Genomic DNA, 16,440 nt, shown 5'->3' on the forward strand with positions numbered 1-16,440 from the left:
GTACTTCACACTGTATGGCTTGGTGGTTTGAAAGAATTACGGTATCAATTAAGGCACTATCTTGCTATGAGGAAATAATTTTAAACTGGGAAACCAGGACTTATCTCTGCACGAAACACAGGGATCCAACATAGAAGGAAAAGCTCCTGGATCCACATCGGAAACGAGATCTTTCTTTAAAAAAAGAAAAAAAAATCCCCCAGAAACATCCCAAGAGCCTTTCCTAAACAAATCCATCCTTTCTAATACAAAAAGATTCATTTCTTATAGTCACTAATTCCTCGCTCTAGTCATCTGGTGGCATCGCAGAGACCAGGACTTTCTTTTGAGGCGGAGGATCGTGTCCTTCTATATTCTATATTCCAGAACTCCTGCCTGTTGCAGGCCATAGGCTGCCGGACGGCTAAGCCACGCCCCGGAAGTGCCTGGGGCGGACCAGCCCAGCTAAGCCACGCCCCGGAAGTGCCTGGGCAGAGTGCGGAGGAATATGGCCTACTCACCGTAGGTGAAATATGCCACTTCCGGCGGGAGAGAGACGTTATTCAGTGTGTTCTGCGGCACGTGCTGGTCCACGTACAGTTGGGCTTCACTGGCTTTCAGGAAGGCCATGAGCCTGGCTGTGAAGGAGGCCACGAAGATGGACAGCATCCCGAAATCCAGAAGGTTCCACAGGTGCAGTACATACTCCCTCGGCCCTTCCTCCCAGATTTCCTTGCATTCGGACCAAATCATTCCTGGGGGAGAGTGAGAAGGTCGGGCTCGTTTTACAGCTTCCTTGGCATTGGCGATTCCGGGGGGCACAGAGGGAACCGGGCTAGGCATGTACATGTAAAGCCCTCGGAGGGGAGAGTGGGGACGGCCGGTGGCAAACGGGAACATGGCCTCCAAGGCGGGCGGAGAAGCAGCAAGTCCTCGGACTGCGGGAAGGTGCGCCTGGGCCTCCGCTTGGGGCTAACCCATCTGCAGCGGTGAGGAGCGAGCTCTTAGCGGCGACACAGGCGGTCCACAGAGACTGACGTGTGTGCTTTGGTAAAGGACGGGGAGGTCTGCAGGAATCATCCATTTCTAAGTTAAAGGCAAGGAAACTGCGGCGCGGGTGGGCTTTCTGAAGGCCCCACATAGGACTTAGGACCCAGTTCTCCAACCTCCCAGCCTAGATGCTTTCCCCTATATTTCGGGGTGTTTTGGTGAGCCTTCGCTTTGCGTTAATTACTTTTTTACTTACTCTCTTACACTTTTTAAACTTAACTTTTTATAACTGACTGGATTTTAAAGACGCAGGTCCTCATTGTTACATGTACACCAACGTAGAGGTTTGTAAACGAGATGGCCCCGGTTCCCCCACGCCACCTCTAAGCCAGCCCCGTACGGGAGCTCAGCCTCATGATTTGGTGTGCGTCCTTGTACCCGTTTCCTGGCCCCTATGATAGTAACACGTGGGTACCGAGCACTTGAAGTGTGGCCAGTTGAACTGAGAGGTGCTGTGTAAATGTAAAATACACACCAGATTTCGAAGTCTTTAGTACACAAAAAATGTAAAACATTTCAATTTTTATATTAATCACATGTTGAAATGATAATTTAGATAGATTGGGTTCACTAAAACGTATTCTTAATCAGTTCTGCCTGTATGTTTTTATAATATGGCGACTAGAGAATTTAAAATTAAATACGTGGGTTGTGATGTGGCTTGCACTGTATTTCCATTGAATAGTACTATTTTACCTTTATCTTCACTGATTATTAAAACGAAATGGGTTTAGATTTTTAAAAGTTAACTATTGAGTAACATTTTGAGCACTTAATATATTGTTCTCGGCACTGTTCTATATATATATATTTATTTCCCCCACCCCCTAAATCTTTGCAACAGCCTTATGAAGTACATTCTATTATTATCCCGGTTTTACAGCGACTGTTTCATTAGGCACAGAGTTATAATGTGCCCAGCTCCTGCACTGGCATACTTAGGAGGTTAATGCGGTAAAAGAAGCACTAACTGGTCAGTTAGTGAAGCACTCTGAGCTCAGTGACCACACACTCCCCAAATGTGACAGCTGCTGGCCTGTCTTGGCATTCCCCTGTGCATCAGACACGCCTGCCTTCCCACCTGCCTCCTGCCTCCTGCCTTTCCCACTGCTCCTCCCCCGCATTCTTTGCTGTTCTTCACCCAACCTGCATCCCTTAAAGGCTGCTGCTTTCCAAGATTTCAGCCATTCTCATTCTTCCCTCTGTCCCTGACTAAGCGTATCCACCTCCCCGGGAGCTTTGTCCTTCATTTCGTTGTGACTGTCCCACTGGTGAATGTCTTCTCCACACCTCAAACCTAAGCACACTGGCAGATGACCATATTATCTTACAGCGGTCTCTGAGGATCCAGCTCCCTTAAAAGCCTGGAGTTAAGGATGAGTTAAGGATGACACGAGGAGCAGACAAATGGTCACCGGGGGCTGAAGCCTGGCTGACTCGGTCACAGGGCCACATCTGGTGGAATTTGACTGATGACCTGATCATCTCCACTCCTCTGGGACTCAGCCCAGGGACTTTTTTCATTAGTTTTTCCTTTTCTGGTGAAAACGATCCATCAAATAAAAGGATTTGAAACGAAATGTTTTTCTGAGGAGAACAGTAATTTGAGAGCTGCTGTTTGGAGAAGTTGTGGCTTGGTTTGATGAAATAGATTCTAAGATGTGTGTGTCTGTGTCAGATTGGAGTCCCCACGCAGGAAGTATCCCAAAACGTTGTAGGACTGTTTATAAGACACCCCTGGCCCCCTTGGGTTGTTTTTTTTTTTCCTTATCAAAGCCTTACTTCTCAGGCTTACCCTTTCAAAATTTGTGTGGTAATTCAGTGAAGTAACAGTTTTCTTAACACTGAAATGTACTTTCATCTGTGCCTGTTCAAATAGATATTTAAAAACTATTAGTAGAAAACCTATTACAGACTGGAAAAAGTAATGTTTGTTGCTTTTCTTTACCCCCCAAATTAAACTTTCTAATGTCTTAGTGGAACTTTTTTTTAGCTGGGCACTAGGAGAATCAGAGGCTATCCCTTAGGGGTTATCACTGGCTTCAAATTCTGAGGTCAAATTCTAGCATGGCCACAGACTGGGTACTGACCTCGGATAAGTCCCTGATTTTCTTGGAATTTTGGGGTATACTTTCAAGTGTTAAAAACTCTGTGAATCTGAAATGCAAATTATTTTCAGAAAACTGACACCTCTGACCAATAGAGTAGCTCCTCATTGGACAAAACAAATCACTTACTCCACAGTCAAATACCCACATCATTCTTCCTAGATTTGAATCTTAACTCACCCAGACTAATTTAAATTACTCCAAGGCCATTAGTAAAAGTAGCATGGACCTAAGGATTTGAGCTGCAGGAATGCTTAATGAAAAAAGAAATGTGTGAAATTAAGTACTTTAGGGAGTGAAATTAGGCCCGCTGTTTCCAAGGTGCTGAGGGTAGCTCGGCATTTTATATCCAAGCTGAGCCGCCTGATCTCTTGCCTCCAGCATGTCAATCAGAGGAGTGGTTAGAGTCCAAGGGCTTAGGGGATAAGGATGCTTGCTGGTTACCGGAATCTCCTTCAGGCAAAATCCCACTCAGGGATGCCTGGTGCCCAGAGAACAAGGTCACCGACAATTAAGGAGGGTGGCTGGCAGAGGAACAGGCTGGTTATACTGGGAAGCCTTGGGGGGGAATGAGGAGCTTCATTTGGGCAGGTTCGGAATAATAGCCTCAGGCTGCTGAGATGGAGCTCGGTAGTTCCAAAGGTGGTTCACTCCCATCCCTGCCTCGGATGCTATTCACAAGGAACCCCCCCCCTTCAAAATTGTGGGTGGGGGAGACTGAAACATGCACGTTCCATCAATGGCCATGGTCCCCAGGACTTCCTCTCCACTGTCCCCTGGCCCCAGCAGAGCAGACTTCTTCCTAAACACCTCCTGGAAGGCCTGTCTGATCTTTCAGGTCAGCTTCTCGTCATTGGGTCAGGACGTGGGTGTTCTGTGAACTCACAGGAGGTGACAATATGCCGAGAAGTTGTCAAGCCTCAGGCATGACATCCGGATACTATTTCAGTGGCAGGTCCTTTGCAACAGACCTTGGCCTTAGGCACATTCAGGATTCATTTGTTTTCTAGGAGGATAGATGGTATTAAAGATTCCAGAATTTCGTAACAAAGCTCCTCATTCTCCTCCGATTTTAGTAGCTAACGAGAATTGGGCACCTGCTAGGTGCCAGGCCGGGGCTAAGCACCTTGCTAACTGTGAATCTCCCTGGTAGCCTGACACGTAGCTACGGTAATGATCCCCCCTTTACAGATGAAAAAGCTCATGTATACAGGTGGCAAGTGTGTGGTCCAAAGTCATCCAGGCAGTTCAGGCCTCGTGCTCACCACCGTGCCCTCTGCGAGGCATCAGCTCACTGGCTAGTCAGGAACTCACCCACTTAGCAGGCTTTGTTGAGCACCAGTTCCATGCCAGACACCATTCTGGGGGTGCAACAACCAGGAAGAGGACACCCCATCCCTAGCAGGCTCAGTCTAGTGCTGGACACAGATGTACCTAAAAACACTAGTGCTACAGGGTGACAGATGAGGGAATGACAAATGTCCAGGGGACTGTGGAGTCACGGGTAAGAGCAGTCAGCATTATTTGACTCAGCAGTGGGTCTGGTACAATGTGCATCTGTTGACTGAACGAAGGCGTGAATTCATGGAGCAGGTGACACTTGGCATGAGGAACCAGGAGTAAGGTAGGTGAAGGTGGAGGGTCGGTAAGGTGTTCCAGGTCATGGCCATGGAAGCGAGGGAATCGCAAGAGGCTCAGTATGGCTCAAGGGTCGGGGTGTGTGGGGCTGCAGATGGGAAGGTGAGGAAAGGCCCAGGAGACCATGAAGGCCCTCTTTCAGGCTGTGCCGGGGAGACTGGTTTCACCTTGGGCATCCCTAAGGTGGGTATCCCTAAGGTGAGAAGCACCTTAGGGTATCCCTAAGGTGAGAAGCACCATAGAAACATGGTGCGACTTGCTGGGAGAAAATTCGGCAAGTTGGTTGGAGTAGTCTGCTTGGAAATCTTAGCTAAAGAAATGAAGGAACTATTCAAAGGTCAAATTAGGTGATGAACTCAGCCCACATGATTTTACAGTTTTACTCTTCGGCCAACCTAGATGTGTGATTCTGGACCTTAGTCTTAGCATTATCCTGAAAGAGTATAATCTTAGGTGTGTGGGTGAGGGAGCAGCTTGATCCTCACATTTTATACGTGTGCAAAAAAATTATTGTTACTAATTTCCTTTTGTGTTGTGGTTCTGTTTTAGAAAAAGTCCCTGCTTTCTGTGACCAGCCATGATGGAGTAACAAACTGAAAAATGAAAGAAAGACACTGTCTTCAGACGTTGGAAACACTGCAGCACTGTGATCCTTAAGTAAACAGGCAAGGTAAGCCATACAGTCACCCTGTTTTTCTTTTTGGAGGCACATTCCAGTCTACAGAGGGATCCCAGAAACGTAGAAGGCAGTCCCAATGAGTAGAAAGAAGATCCAGAGGTTAGAGTTTAGGAAGATTAGGTGATTAGGTGTTGTATGGCAGAATTCCAGAGAGAAAGGTACTATGCAAAATAAAAACCAAACACAAAACCAAACACAAATAAACACACACAAAGCCCAGAAATTTATACAGAGTCCTTTTGAATGTTTCCTGAATACTAAATCATGAATGCATAGAGTAAAACTCCACAAACCACAGCTAGAGCTACAAGCTGAGCAGTTTCCAGAACTCACTCAGAGTGAAGAGCTGTTTGAGCTCTGACCATGTAGAGTTGAGAGTCCTTATTGATTACCCAGGGCATTTAGCAGCGACCCAGGATGTGTATCTCTAGAGATAAACAATCCTTCTGGTGAAGCTTCTCCAGATCAGCTCTAAGAAAGCTTGGAAAAGACCAAACTCATCTGCCAGTAATTGAACAGCCTGTCAGAAAAAAGCCAAAAACTCTTTAAAGGAAGACAAACCAGATGCTCAATAACGTAACATCATCCAATCAAAAATTCACATCAAGATGCAAGAAAATGTGATCCAGTCAAGGGAAAGATTGATCAGTAGAAATTAATCTTGAAACGACAGAGTTGATGGGAATAAGAGTCAGGGACTTTTATAACAGTTATTACAAATATGCACAGTATGTTCAAGGATTTAAAGGAAAATACAAACATCACAAGGAAGGAAATGAAAGCTATAAAAGAGAACCAAATGGAATTTACAGGATTGAAAAATATATTTGAAATGAAAAATTCACTGGTTGGGGATTAAAATCACAGATAATGCAGACAAATATCAGTGAACTTGAAGCACAGAGAGAAAGATTAATAAAAGAAAAAGAGAACTTATCTTTCAGTGACTGACACACAAAAATGTTTATAGGTGAAATTTTGTGACACCTGCAATTTGCTTCACAAACTACAGAGTTATGAGAAGGGAAGTAGGGAAGGTAAAGATGAAACAAAGATTGGCCAGGACATGGTAACTGTTGATGATGAGAGATCAGTCCATGGCATTCATTATACTTTTGATATTCTTAAAATTATCTATAATAGAAAGTTTGAAAAAATTATCTGTGTAAGAAAAAATAGAGTCTTTCTTTTGTCTGAAATGTTAACAGGAAATAGGTAATGAGAAATAAGTCCTCCCCTCTACAATACTTCTGATGTCATAGTCTTGAACAGTCAGCTCAGCTTTGATGGGCAAAGCTGTGAGAGTGGGAACCTCTAGCTGGAGATGCGGCCCTTTCATTGGGATGGTGCTCTTACACCTGGGAAGAGAGAGATGCAGACTCTGGAGGAAGTCATGGTTCAGTGGGCACTGTTAGCCTAGGGGTGGGATGCTCCACTCCCCAGGGTCTTCCACCTGGGGTCCTAATCGGGAAATGGATCTGTGAGCGATTGGTGCCATAAATACTTGATGCTTTATCCATAAACCCAACGTGTGAGTTTTTGTTTTTATTAAAACGGTGTCTTAGTCCGTTTCAATTGCTATAATAGAGTACCACAGACGGAGTGACTTATAAACAACAGTAATGTATTTTTCACAGTTCTAGAGGCTGGGAAGGTGAGAGCGCTCTCTTGGATGTCTTTTAGAAGGTCACTAATCCTGTTTGTGAGGGCTCCACCCTCATGATTTAATCGCCCCAAAGGCTCCATCACCTTGGGATTTGGGTTTAATGTATGAATTTTTGGGATCATAAACATGCAGTCCTTTGTAAAGTGCCCAGTGTTACAGTGCTTAATTTAGTTAAACCACGGGGAGTGTACTAGGGAGAATTGGCATAGACTGAATTGTGACAGTGAGGCCACACAACTCAGTCCGCCACCGGCTTTAATGTCCCTTTCCAACTTTAGTGCCAGTTGACTGCGCTAAATGAGCCTTTGGTTATCGACTTGCCCATTGATTAAAAGCCCCTGGGAAGCATCGTGTGCTTTTCTGCCTCTGCCCTTTAAGGGATCAAATTCTTCTCTCCCTCTGTCCATCGAGAGATCCAGCTTTGAGACTGAATTCCTCATTGTCTGCTTGGGCATCTATAGACTACCCTGTGGTGGTTCAACTCTGTGGCTCCCTTAAGCTGTGTCATTCAGTTAGCATGGGTCAAGTGTGGGGCTGTCTTCTCAAGTATTTGTTCTTTTGTCATTGATTGATGGATGGCACAGACACTTGGACTCTGGCTACATTTTGATTCAATGTTCGTGAACATAAACATAGTGAAAATTGCACCAATATTGAATTTTTGTCAGGAAAGCAGTTCTAGGGTGAATGTCATTAGGACAATTTAATTAATTGATCCAGTCTTGATAGCACATACTTTTTTTTCCAGTCTTTCCTGTCTTCAGTTTTACTCACAACATTCCCATCAAATTCAAATCTCTTTGATATAAATCTTATAATTTATTGGTAAGGTTATGGTTATATACAATATTACTGACTATAGCTTTTGCAATGGAAATTTTTTTCCTACCGAGTCTGTGATTTTTTAAAAAAACCTAATTTTACAGTTTTCATTGTTAGAAAAATCTATACAACATTTTTCTGTGTACAATTTTAGCCATTGCCAGGTTTATTTTATCTTGCCTATGTCCTACTATTATAGTAATTGTTCTTATGAGTCGGGCAAAAGTGAAATAGCCTTTCTTAGCTAGTCAATGAGGAATGGGAACAATGTCCGTGGTTATTCTAGTGGCAGAGTTTGGCAGCACAAAATATCACCACAGAGAGGGATGTCATAGTGTCATTATGTTCATGAACACAAGTAATGAGAAAGTGTTGCTCCCCAAAGTTTTTAGATTTGTATTTATCATCACAATGCTACTATGTCAGTATAAGTATACCTCACAGATATTGTGGGCTTGGTTCCAGACCACAGCAATAGAACGAGTTGTTCCGTTTTTGCTGGTGGAGGGCCTTGCTTTCAATTTGTAAAAAATACAACATCTAGGAAGCCCAATAAAGGGGAGTACAAAACAAGGTATGTCTGTATTCATTAATAACACAAAACATCTTTTAAGCTATGCCATTTTATACTCTTTTTCCAGAAGCAGACTTGATTTCCTAAGGCTTCCAGGAGACTATACTTGAATGAGCAAAATAGTGTTTTTTCACGCAAAGCCACTTTACAATCACTTTCAATACGCGTTATTATGAAAAGTACGTAATGAATTTCCCTCAAACATCTCCTTTCAAAATGGGGTTTCTGTTTTAGGTCTGTGCATCTTACACACCAGCACATACGGAAGTTGCCTTTGACTTCCATGTTAGTCACCCACTCACCATTTGGTCTGGCAGCAGTGTACCCGAGAGGAAGAGGGTCAGAAGTCCGAGTGGAATAATGTCCCATTATAATTAGGGGTGGAGAGAATAAAGGACAGAGTGACTTGCTTACCTAACACCCACTTCATGATGAGCATTTCAGTCCAGGAGAATTGTGTGGTTTTCACTCTGAAGATCTGTTTTGGGTAGTCTGTGAAGGTTTCATTGGGCAGGGTCTTGACGCCTTCAAAGCGGTCGGATGCATTCACAACTAACAATCCCAAGAAGATTGTAAAAGAAACTGCATGGGCCACAAATTTCATGAAAGGGCTCCTCAGGGTTCGTCCTAGCTGGAAACAAAATATGTACAAGACGTTAACCTGGCAGCTCTATGTGGGCGCAGGTCTCTCTTTAAAATATTACTTTTGCCAAAAGTTGAGCCGCATCTTGGATAGAAACTGCTAATTGAACCCAGGTAACATTTTTCTGGAGCATTTTTCTGTGAGATGCTGCTGGACCAAACTTATTTCCTACTGACTTCAACTTTTTCTATTTAGAAGGTTTAGTGGGAAAAGAGAAGAGTCGAATACACTGACATATCATCATGGTACAATTGGATTGCACAGCTACCCCCAACTATACGGATGCGAATTTTATGCTTTTCGAATCTGGGGAGAAAGTAATCTGCCTCAATAGCATTCAGGAATAAAAAAAAATCCTCTTGTATATATGCTCTGTTGCTCTTTAGTCCATTTTCTTGAGTTTTATGCTTAGATGAGTTGTTTTCAGTGTTTCTTATATTGATGAATTTACTTAAAGCTGTGCATTTCTTGCTAGGTACTGCTTCTGTGTTCCCATAAATTTTGACATGTAGCCTTTTCGTTGATATACAGTTATTAAATATTTTATAATTTCCCTTTTGCTTTCATTTTTAACTCTGAGGTTATTTAGTTGCCCGATATGTAGGACTTTTTCTCTGCTTTTAAAAGTTCTAACTTCATTGCAGCATGTATACAGATAATAGCCTCCATGGTAATAAACTAAAGCATGTTGAGATTTTCCTCGTGGCCTAGTACATAATTAATTTGTGCAATTGTTCCCTGTGAGCCTGAAATGTTCTAAAAGGTGCCCTGTTAGGGAGCAAGTGTTGACCACACCTTCTCTATCCGTGGCGTGCCATCCATAGGCCACTTAGATCTTTGAGGACTACATGGGAGGCTACACAGTGAGTCTTCGCAGATCCTCTGTTAATGAACTCACTTGGGTCTCTTCCAGGTCACTGCCACCACCCTCACCTAAGCCCCAAATCTTACCCCTCACCCAGCTATACTGCTGTGACAAGAGCAAAGAGGGGAGTCTTTTCTGAAGCTCACTTCCTTCTCCAGGGCAGATGTTCCCTGATAGCCAGTGCCTGGTTAATTGATGTGCACATTCTGTCTCATTCAGGAGTCCTAGAGAGGAACGTCACCCAGGAGATGAGTATTGGTTCAGCAGAAGATCAATTGCAAGGGTTTCTCGAAGTAAAATTTCCCTCATCATGATATTTATAAATCAGATGGCTTGATGATGTTCTTTTAATGCGCTTCCACACGGCAATCACCCACTTTAATTATGCTAGTTTTGAGTGTAACATGATTTATCATCGTTCTCATGCCATAGAACCTACCTATTGAAATTTTAAAACAGGTAATTTTTATCTTTTTTAGAAAAGCACATTTCAAGTCTGGACGTTGGTCTGTTTGTGCTGGGGAACACTTATTTGGATTCAAATCAAATTGTCATATGGCACTGTAATAACTTCAAAAATGAGAAAGATGTTTACCTGAAAACCATGGGGCCCGAAGACATCCTACAAATGACTTTTCTTTGTAATGTTTAACTTTCTTATTTACAAAATAGAGATGGTACATTATTTTTGGCCATAGTCATATTTCACACAAGTTCAGTGTGTATATATGTGTATACATATATATGTATATATATATATATATATATAATATATATATATATATATATATATATATATATAGGATTAAACTGTGCCTCATTTTAATTTATATGATTTCAAATAGCTAGTTTGAATTTGTTCAGCATTTTAGTTGACTATGTTGGCATCTTGGAGCTCTGTTTCCTAGCCAGGTGCTGGGACACTTTGGAGTAATCAGGAGACATCCTTAAATAGTCATCACATTACGTCTTGTTCCTGTATCCTAGCTGGGGTAGCGGCGAAAAGAAGGAAGATGGGCAATGACTGCAGAGTAGGTTGCGGAGAGGGCAGTGAATACCAGGTCTTGTGTGTCCCATCGGGGCCCTAAAATGTCAGGAAAAGATGGGGAACACGGGGCTAGCTATGGCTCATAAGGGATTGATATCCATGTTTCCCCAACCCTTTATCAGTGGGTGCTACACAGCATCCTCCAGGAACTACCTGAGTGAGGACATGGGGACACCTGTCTGTCTTCTCACCTGGGTGAAGCACCTGATTGCAGGAATGTGCACCCAGCTGCACCCAAGGTAGCCTTGGGGTTCCCTGGAAGAGCTGGTTTGAGGAATTTAATGTTCTGTTTACCTCCTTCAAACTGTTATCTTCTGGCAGAAGATGTATTGGTAAAAGTTACTATATGTACCACAAATCATAAGAAAGACCCTGATAAGGCTCTGCCGTGATTTGGAAGGTTATCTTGGGCCCAGTTCCCACTTGATCTAGGCCATAGGGAGGAAAAGTGAGGGTAGGAATTGATGCTTCTTTCCTATGTTTCTTTTGGGCTTGCATGTATCTTTTTAGCTGGTAAAACTTTGATAAAGATCAGATGAGATCAGATCATTTTAATGGTTTCCTTTCTTTTTCTTTTTTTGTGATATTCCCTATTTGTCTCACAAAGGTAATTCTTGAAGCAAATTACGCTTGGGAAAATCTCCTCCTTTCACAAGACCACCAGGGGAGACAAAAGAAAGGGGGAAAAGTCAACCAACATATGTCAGCAGTTCTGAGCTGGGGAATCATTAAAGCTGGGTCAGGTAACAGTGTAGATATAAGAAGAGATGGTAAAGTTTTGGGAGACATAGTTCTTGGCTTCCTATGCCTGGAGTGCAAAACTCATTAGTCTAAAGCCTGAGCAAAGCAGCTCTGCATTACTTAGACCGTACGAGCTAAAAACATACTAGGAAATCCAAGCATGTAGCAGCGAAGTCTGACTTACACCAAACTTTTGGGGTGCTGTTCTTTTACTCTGGGAAATATGTGAATGTGAGTAGCGCTCCTGAATTAGGTCCAAATGAACTACATTTAGGAGCCTCCACTACATTTAGGAGCCTCCGGGGTGGGCACCTGCTTTCACTGGTTGGCACAGCTCTGTGTTCCGTATCCCTGGGCTCTTAGTATGCACCTAGTAGGGACTTGGTGGCCCCAGGCCCACAGGCCAGGCCAGGACAGCAGTCAGGCACACAGAGAGTGTTCCTAGCATCTCTCCCAGTGTGTACCACCAGAGTCCCCCTCACCAAATGCCACCCTCCCTTGCTGCCAGGTGCCAATGGCCTCAAGCAAAAGGGCTCAGTATATAAGCTGGAAAGCTGAATGGAGACAGCTGTGGACCACGCATTCCAAAAGGGACGCACACATCTTTAAGTCTACAGTGCTGCTCAAATGTCAGAGAGATCCTTCTGAAATTAGTGGCAGACTCCTCAAGGCACCCTCCAAAATTCTTACTCAAATTAGCTAACCTAGGGCGCAGGAATCTTCCTTTCTTGGGGGTGGGAAAGTTCCCTAGGTGTCTCTAACCAGGGTGTTTTCACATTACCATGTACTGTGTTTCCCCAAAAATAAGACCTAACCAGAAAGTAAGCCCTAGCATGATTTTTGAGGATGACATCCCCTGAACATAAGCCCTACTGTGTCTTTTGGAGCAAAACTTAATATATGAACTGGTCTTTTTTTTGGGGAAACACGGTAATCCATCCCCCTATGGTCCTGGGGGCTGACGAAGTGCTGACTACTAGCAGGATTTCAAAGGTAGGGCTTCTAAGGAAAGGAATGGAAGGAGACGAGTTGGTCATATGGTGGTTTTGACTACTCTCCCCTGCTAGGGAAGTCTTGCTAACTCTAAAGATCTTAATTAAGTCCATTCCAAAGTCAATTAGTCAGCAGCTGATATGTTTACATTCAGCACTGAAGGTTGTAATGCTGCTGATGTAAGTGGGTGGGGTTTGGGGGGAGGGGAAGGCTGGTGTACACATGCGCAGTAGAGCCAGAGAGCCTACGTTTAAATCACAACTCCATAGTTTTTGGAAAGTTACTTAATCCCTTTGTGTCTCAGTTTCTTCATCTGTAAAATGGGGATAAAATAGTAATTACTACATAGAGTTGATGTAAGGAATGAATTATTAAATATGTGCAAAGCAGAACAGCGCCTGGCACATGGGAAGCACTCAGTATGTGGGATAGGATGGCCTCAGACAGTTGCACTAAGAGGAAACTTAAAAGAAACTTGACTGACTCTTGAAAAGGGTTCACAAAGGGAGACCTACACACAGTCCTTTTGTATATATGTCACAAGCTCTTTTGGGGTACTGTACAACGTGGTGCTGGACACTGGAGGTGACGGGGATAAAAGAAACTATACAAGTTGGTCCTTCCCTTCTAAGTTGTTGATTTCCTGGTGGGAAGAGACAGGCTAAACACTATGGTAGGAACTAGATGGAAAGGTGAGGAGAGATTGTTAAGTCTCCCACTAGGCTAGGTATGAAAGTGATCAGCCTCTGGCACTCTTAAATCCTATCCTGCAGGGTGACAGATGAACTCTCCTTTTAGATCTGAGGGCAGAAGCTTTTGTAACAAGAGAGCAAAAAATGCTCTAGTTCCTGGCAGAAATTTCCCCTCCATGGCAATGCTTCCAAAATTGCATCGTGATGTTCTTTAATTTAGTATAGCTCTGGCAGAGACAGAGGAGGTGGACCAGAAGCCCTTGGAGACTCTGTTCTCTCTGGGCTGGCCCTGGACCACATGGTTTTAGGACCCTTGTTTCCCACCATTTCAGCTTTGGCAAGGCAAAGCGGGCATCTTCAAAAGCTGCAGTCACTCCCATGTTCCTCACTAGATGTTTTTGTTTGGGACAGCGCTGAGGGTTGGGAACAATGACTAACATTTTGATATTTCTGCAAACGGGAGTCACGTGGCAGTAAGGACTGAGAGACTCCACACTGCAAAGACATCAGTTGGGAGTCTAAAGTCGTGTACAAGTCTCCTGCCTTAGCCCTGGAGCTAAGGTACAAGGATGACTGCCAGGTGAAGGTTAACAGGGAGCGGAGGAAGTCAGCTTCCCCTTGCGCACTTCTCTCGTTGCAGCTTGTGTAGCTCCCCAATACTCGTGGTGCTGACTTCTGTCCCAGCCCGCCTGCTGTAGAGACTTGGAGCCCTCTAGGATGACTGCTTTTCTTTCGACTGGTAGGTTTTTGCAGGCAAACAATCTAAATTATGAATCAGAACAGAATAGCAAGGGATGGAGACCAGCCCAATCCGTCATAAAGGCCCTTTGGTATTGGAGGCCTTGTGGAGAGGATAAAGAGCTCCCTAGGGAAATACCTACCTGAGGGCATCCTTGTGGATAAGAAACCATTGGCCTCCCAGGGGGGCGGTCTGATTTCACCCATGTGGGTATTTATGATGAGAAATGATTTTTAAAAATTGCTATTCTCTTTATTGACCCTGCCAAATCTTCCCTATGCTCCAGACCTGCAGTTATCACCCTATGTACAACTTTGTAACTGGGTTAATCTCTTCAGCCACCATGTTAGGAAGCTGAACTTCTGTTGATATCCTTAACCTTATAATCGTGTTTAACTGTCTTTCTTAGGGCCCCTCAGAAACTTACATAAAATAGAATTGACAGCCTTGGGAATTCAATAGGAAGTAAATGATGAAGTCTTTTTGGCAGGCTAATCAAGTAATTTTGGTGTCCCTAATAGTCCCCAGATTAGGACAGCAAAACTATTAGGAAGTAAATGCACCACCATTAGGTTGGAAGCAGAAATCTCAACATTTGCTAGACAATGATGGACCATTGCTGATGGATGTAGTTTAGCAGTGAGATTTCATGAATACATTTATCAAAGAATATCAGGGTCTAATTTCTTTGAGGGAGGTGGAATAAGGTCATTAGAACGTAGACTTGCTAGAATGGCACTGGTTTTTTCATAGAATTCCTAGACAAATATAAAGGCAGTGACCCTTTGGGGAAAGGAATACTGGCATATTAACAGAGGTCTCCACCCTGCCCTTCCTCTTGGGAGGACATTGGATTCCAGGCACCAGGAGCCATTAGAGAGGGCTGGTTTCTTTACATGGAAGATGTGACCGCCCCCTCTGTAATCCCCAGAAATATAATATCTCTGCTGAACATCTCTGAACATCATGAATATCTCTGCTGAATATCTCTGCAAAGATTTCTTTCTAAATGGTGAAAGGAAAGCCTAAACACATCTTGAGTGTTTTATCTGTCCTTTGGCTGATTCATAGCAAGTTGGACAAGCTATTTAATGAGGGAATCTTCCCTCGGAATGAGCATTGCCACCAAAAATTACTTCACGCCATAGACTAAGATTTGTCACTCAGCTATGGACACATCCTCCAATGCTTTGAGCTCAGACTTGGAGTTCAGAAAGTGGGCAGAAACCCCAAGTGGCTTAATGACCAGCTCATTTATCTTGAGTGCTCTGTTTGTTAGTCTTACTGGAAGCTCCAGGAGCACTAGTTGTCAATCAGACATGTATCTGAACAGAGAGAAAACCCCAGACTTGGGACCAAACTCTCCTGCAATCATTTCTCCTAGACTGTTCCAGAAGACTTCTGTATGTCTGACCCCTACGTTCCATGGTGGCATCAGCCTCCTGGATTTACTGGGCCCAAGAAAGTCTAAAATTCTCTTCCCTTCCCACACATACTCTTCTGCCCCCATGCCCCATCCCATCTGCATGATTTGGGCCATGATCACTCTTCTCAGTAATCACAAATTTAGCCACTGGCATATCATCTCTTTGTGAGTATTTTCTCAGGCAGGCAGAGGCAAAGCAATTTGTTGGTGTTGCCTAGTCCCAGTTTCCTGGAAGTTGTCACGTTTGGTTTTACAGCAAAGGTGAGGATTGACATTGTTTTCTCCACCAATGTTATTTGGTTTATTGTTATTTTAATGATGGAATGTCCTAGAATTAGTTTGGGGGCTCAGAGAGCATGGAGGCAAGAGTCCCTATCAATCTAGGCTCTGGGTGAAAGCAGTGATCTAATTTGCAGTACAGACAAGACAATTCCTGTACGAAACATATGCTGAAAAACCAGTGGCCAGCTCTAATCAGCTTTAAATCTGGTTAGTTTTTTTCAGTCGCTGTATTTTTTTCTAGCTCATAATGAAGGAGAGAAAAAATTGTCTTCACCTACACGTGTTTCATTTGGTGAATTCTGATTTAGAAATCCACGTCATGGTAGACTGCTGTAGAAACAAAATCCTCAGTGGAGATAAGTTGAATACTACAAATATTCAGCATGAGGACTTTTATTTTTAATACCATTCTACTGAAGGAGTTTGAGCCCTATCTTCTCTGTATGACACCCCCCCTGCTCTAGGCAGTCAGTTCATTGCCTGCCTGGTTAGGCG

The 16,440-nt window shown here is 43.5% G+C and overlaps 1 protein-coding gene across 1 annotated transcript in view; it reads right to left on the reverse strand.

Annotated features, from left to right (window-relative positions):
- The window catches only part of TRPC7 (transient receptor potential cation channel subfamily C member 7), a gene marked incomplete at its 5' end in the record, with an annotated part of 119,610 nt that overhangs the window by 34,761 nt on the left and 68,409 nt on the right, over positions 1 to 16,440 (reverse strand). Inside the window, 2 exons of the mRNA XM_081035304.1 lie at positions 501 to 734; positions 8,931 to 9,147. Of these exons, the coding sequence (XP_080891430.1) occupies positions 501 to 734; positions 8,931 to 9,147 (451 nt within the window). The remainder of the gene's footprint in view (positions 1 to 500; positions 735 to 8,930; positions 9,148 to 16,440) is intronic.

Source organism: Rhinolophus hipposideros (genome assembly GCF_964194185.1).
Source record: "Rhinolophus hipposideros genome assembly, chromosome: 23".
Taxonomy (NCBI): domain Eukaryota; kingdom Metazoa; phylum Chordata; class Mammalia; order Chiroptera; family Rhinolophidae; genus Rhinolophus; species Rhinolophus hipposideros.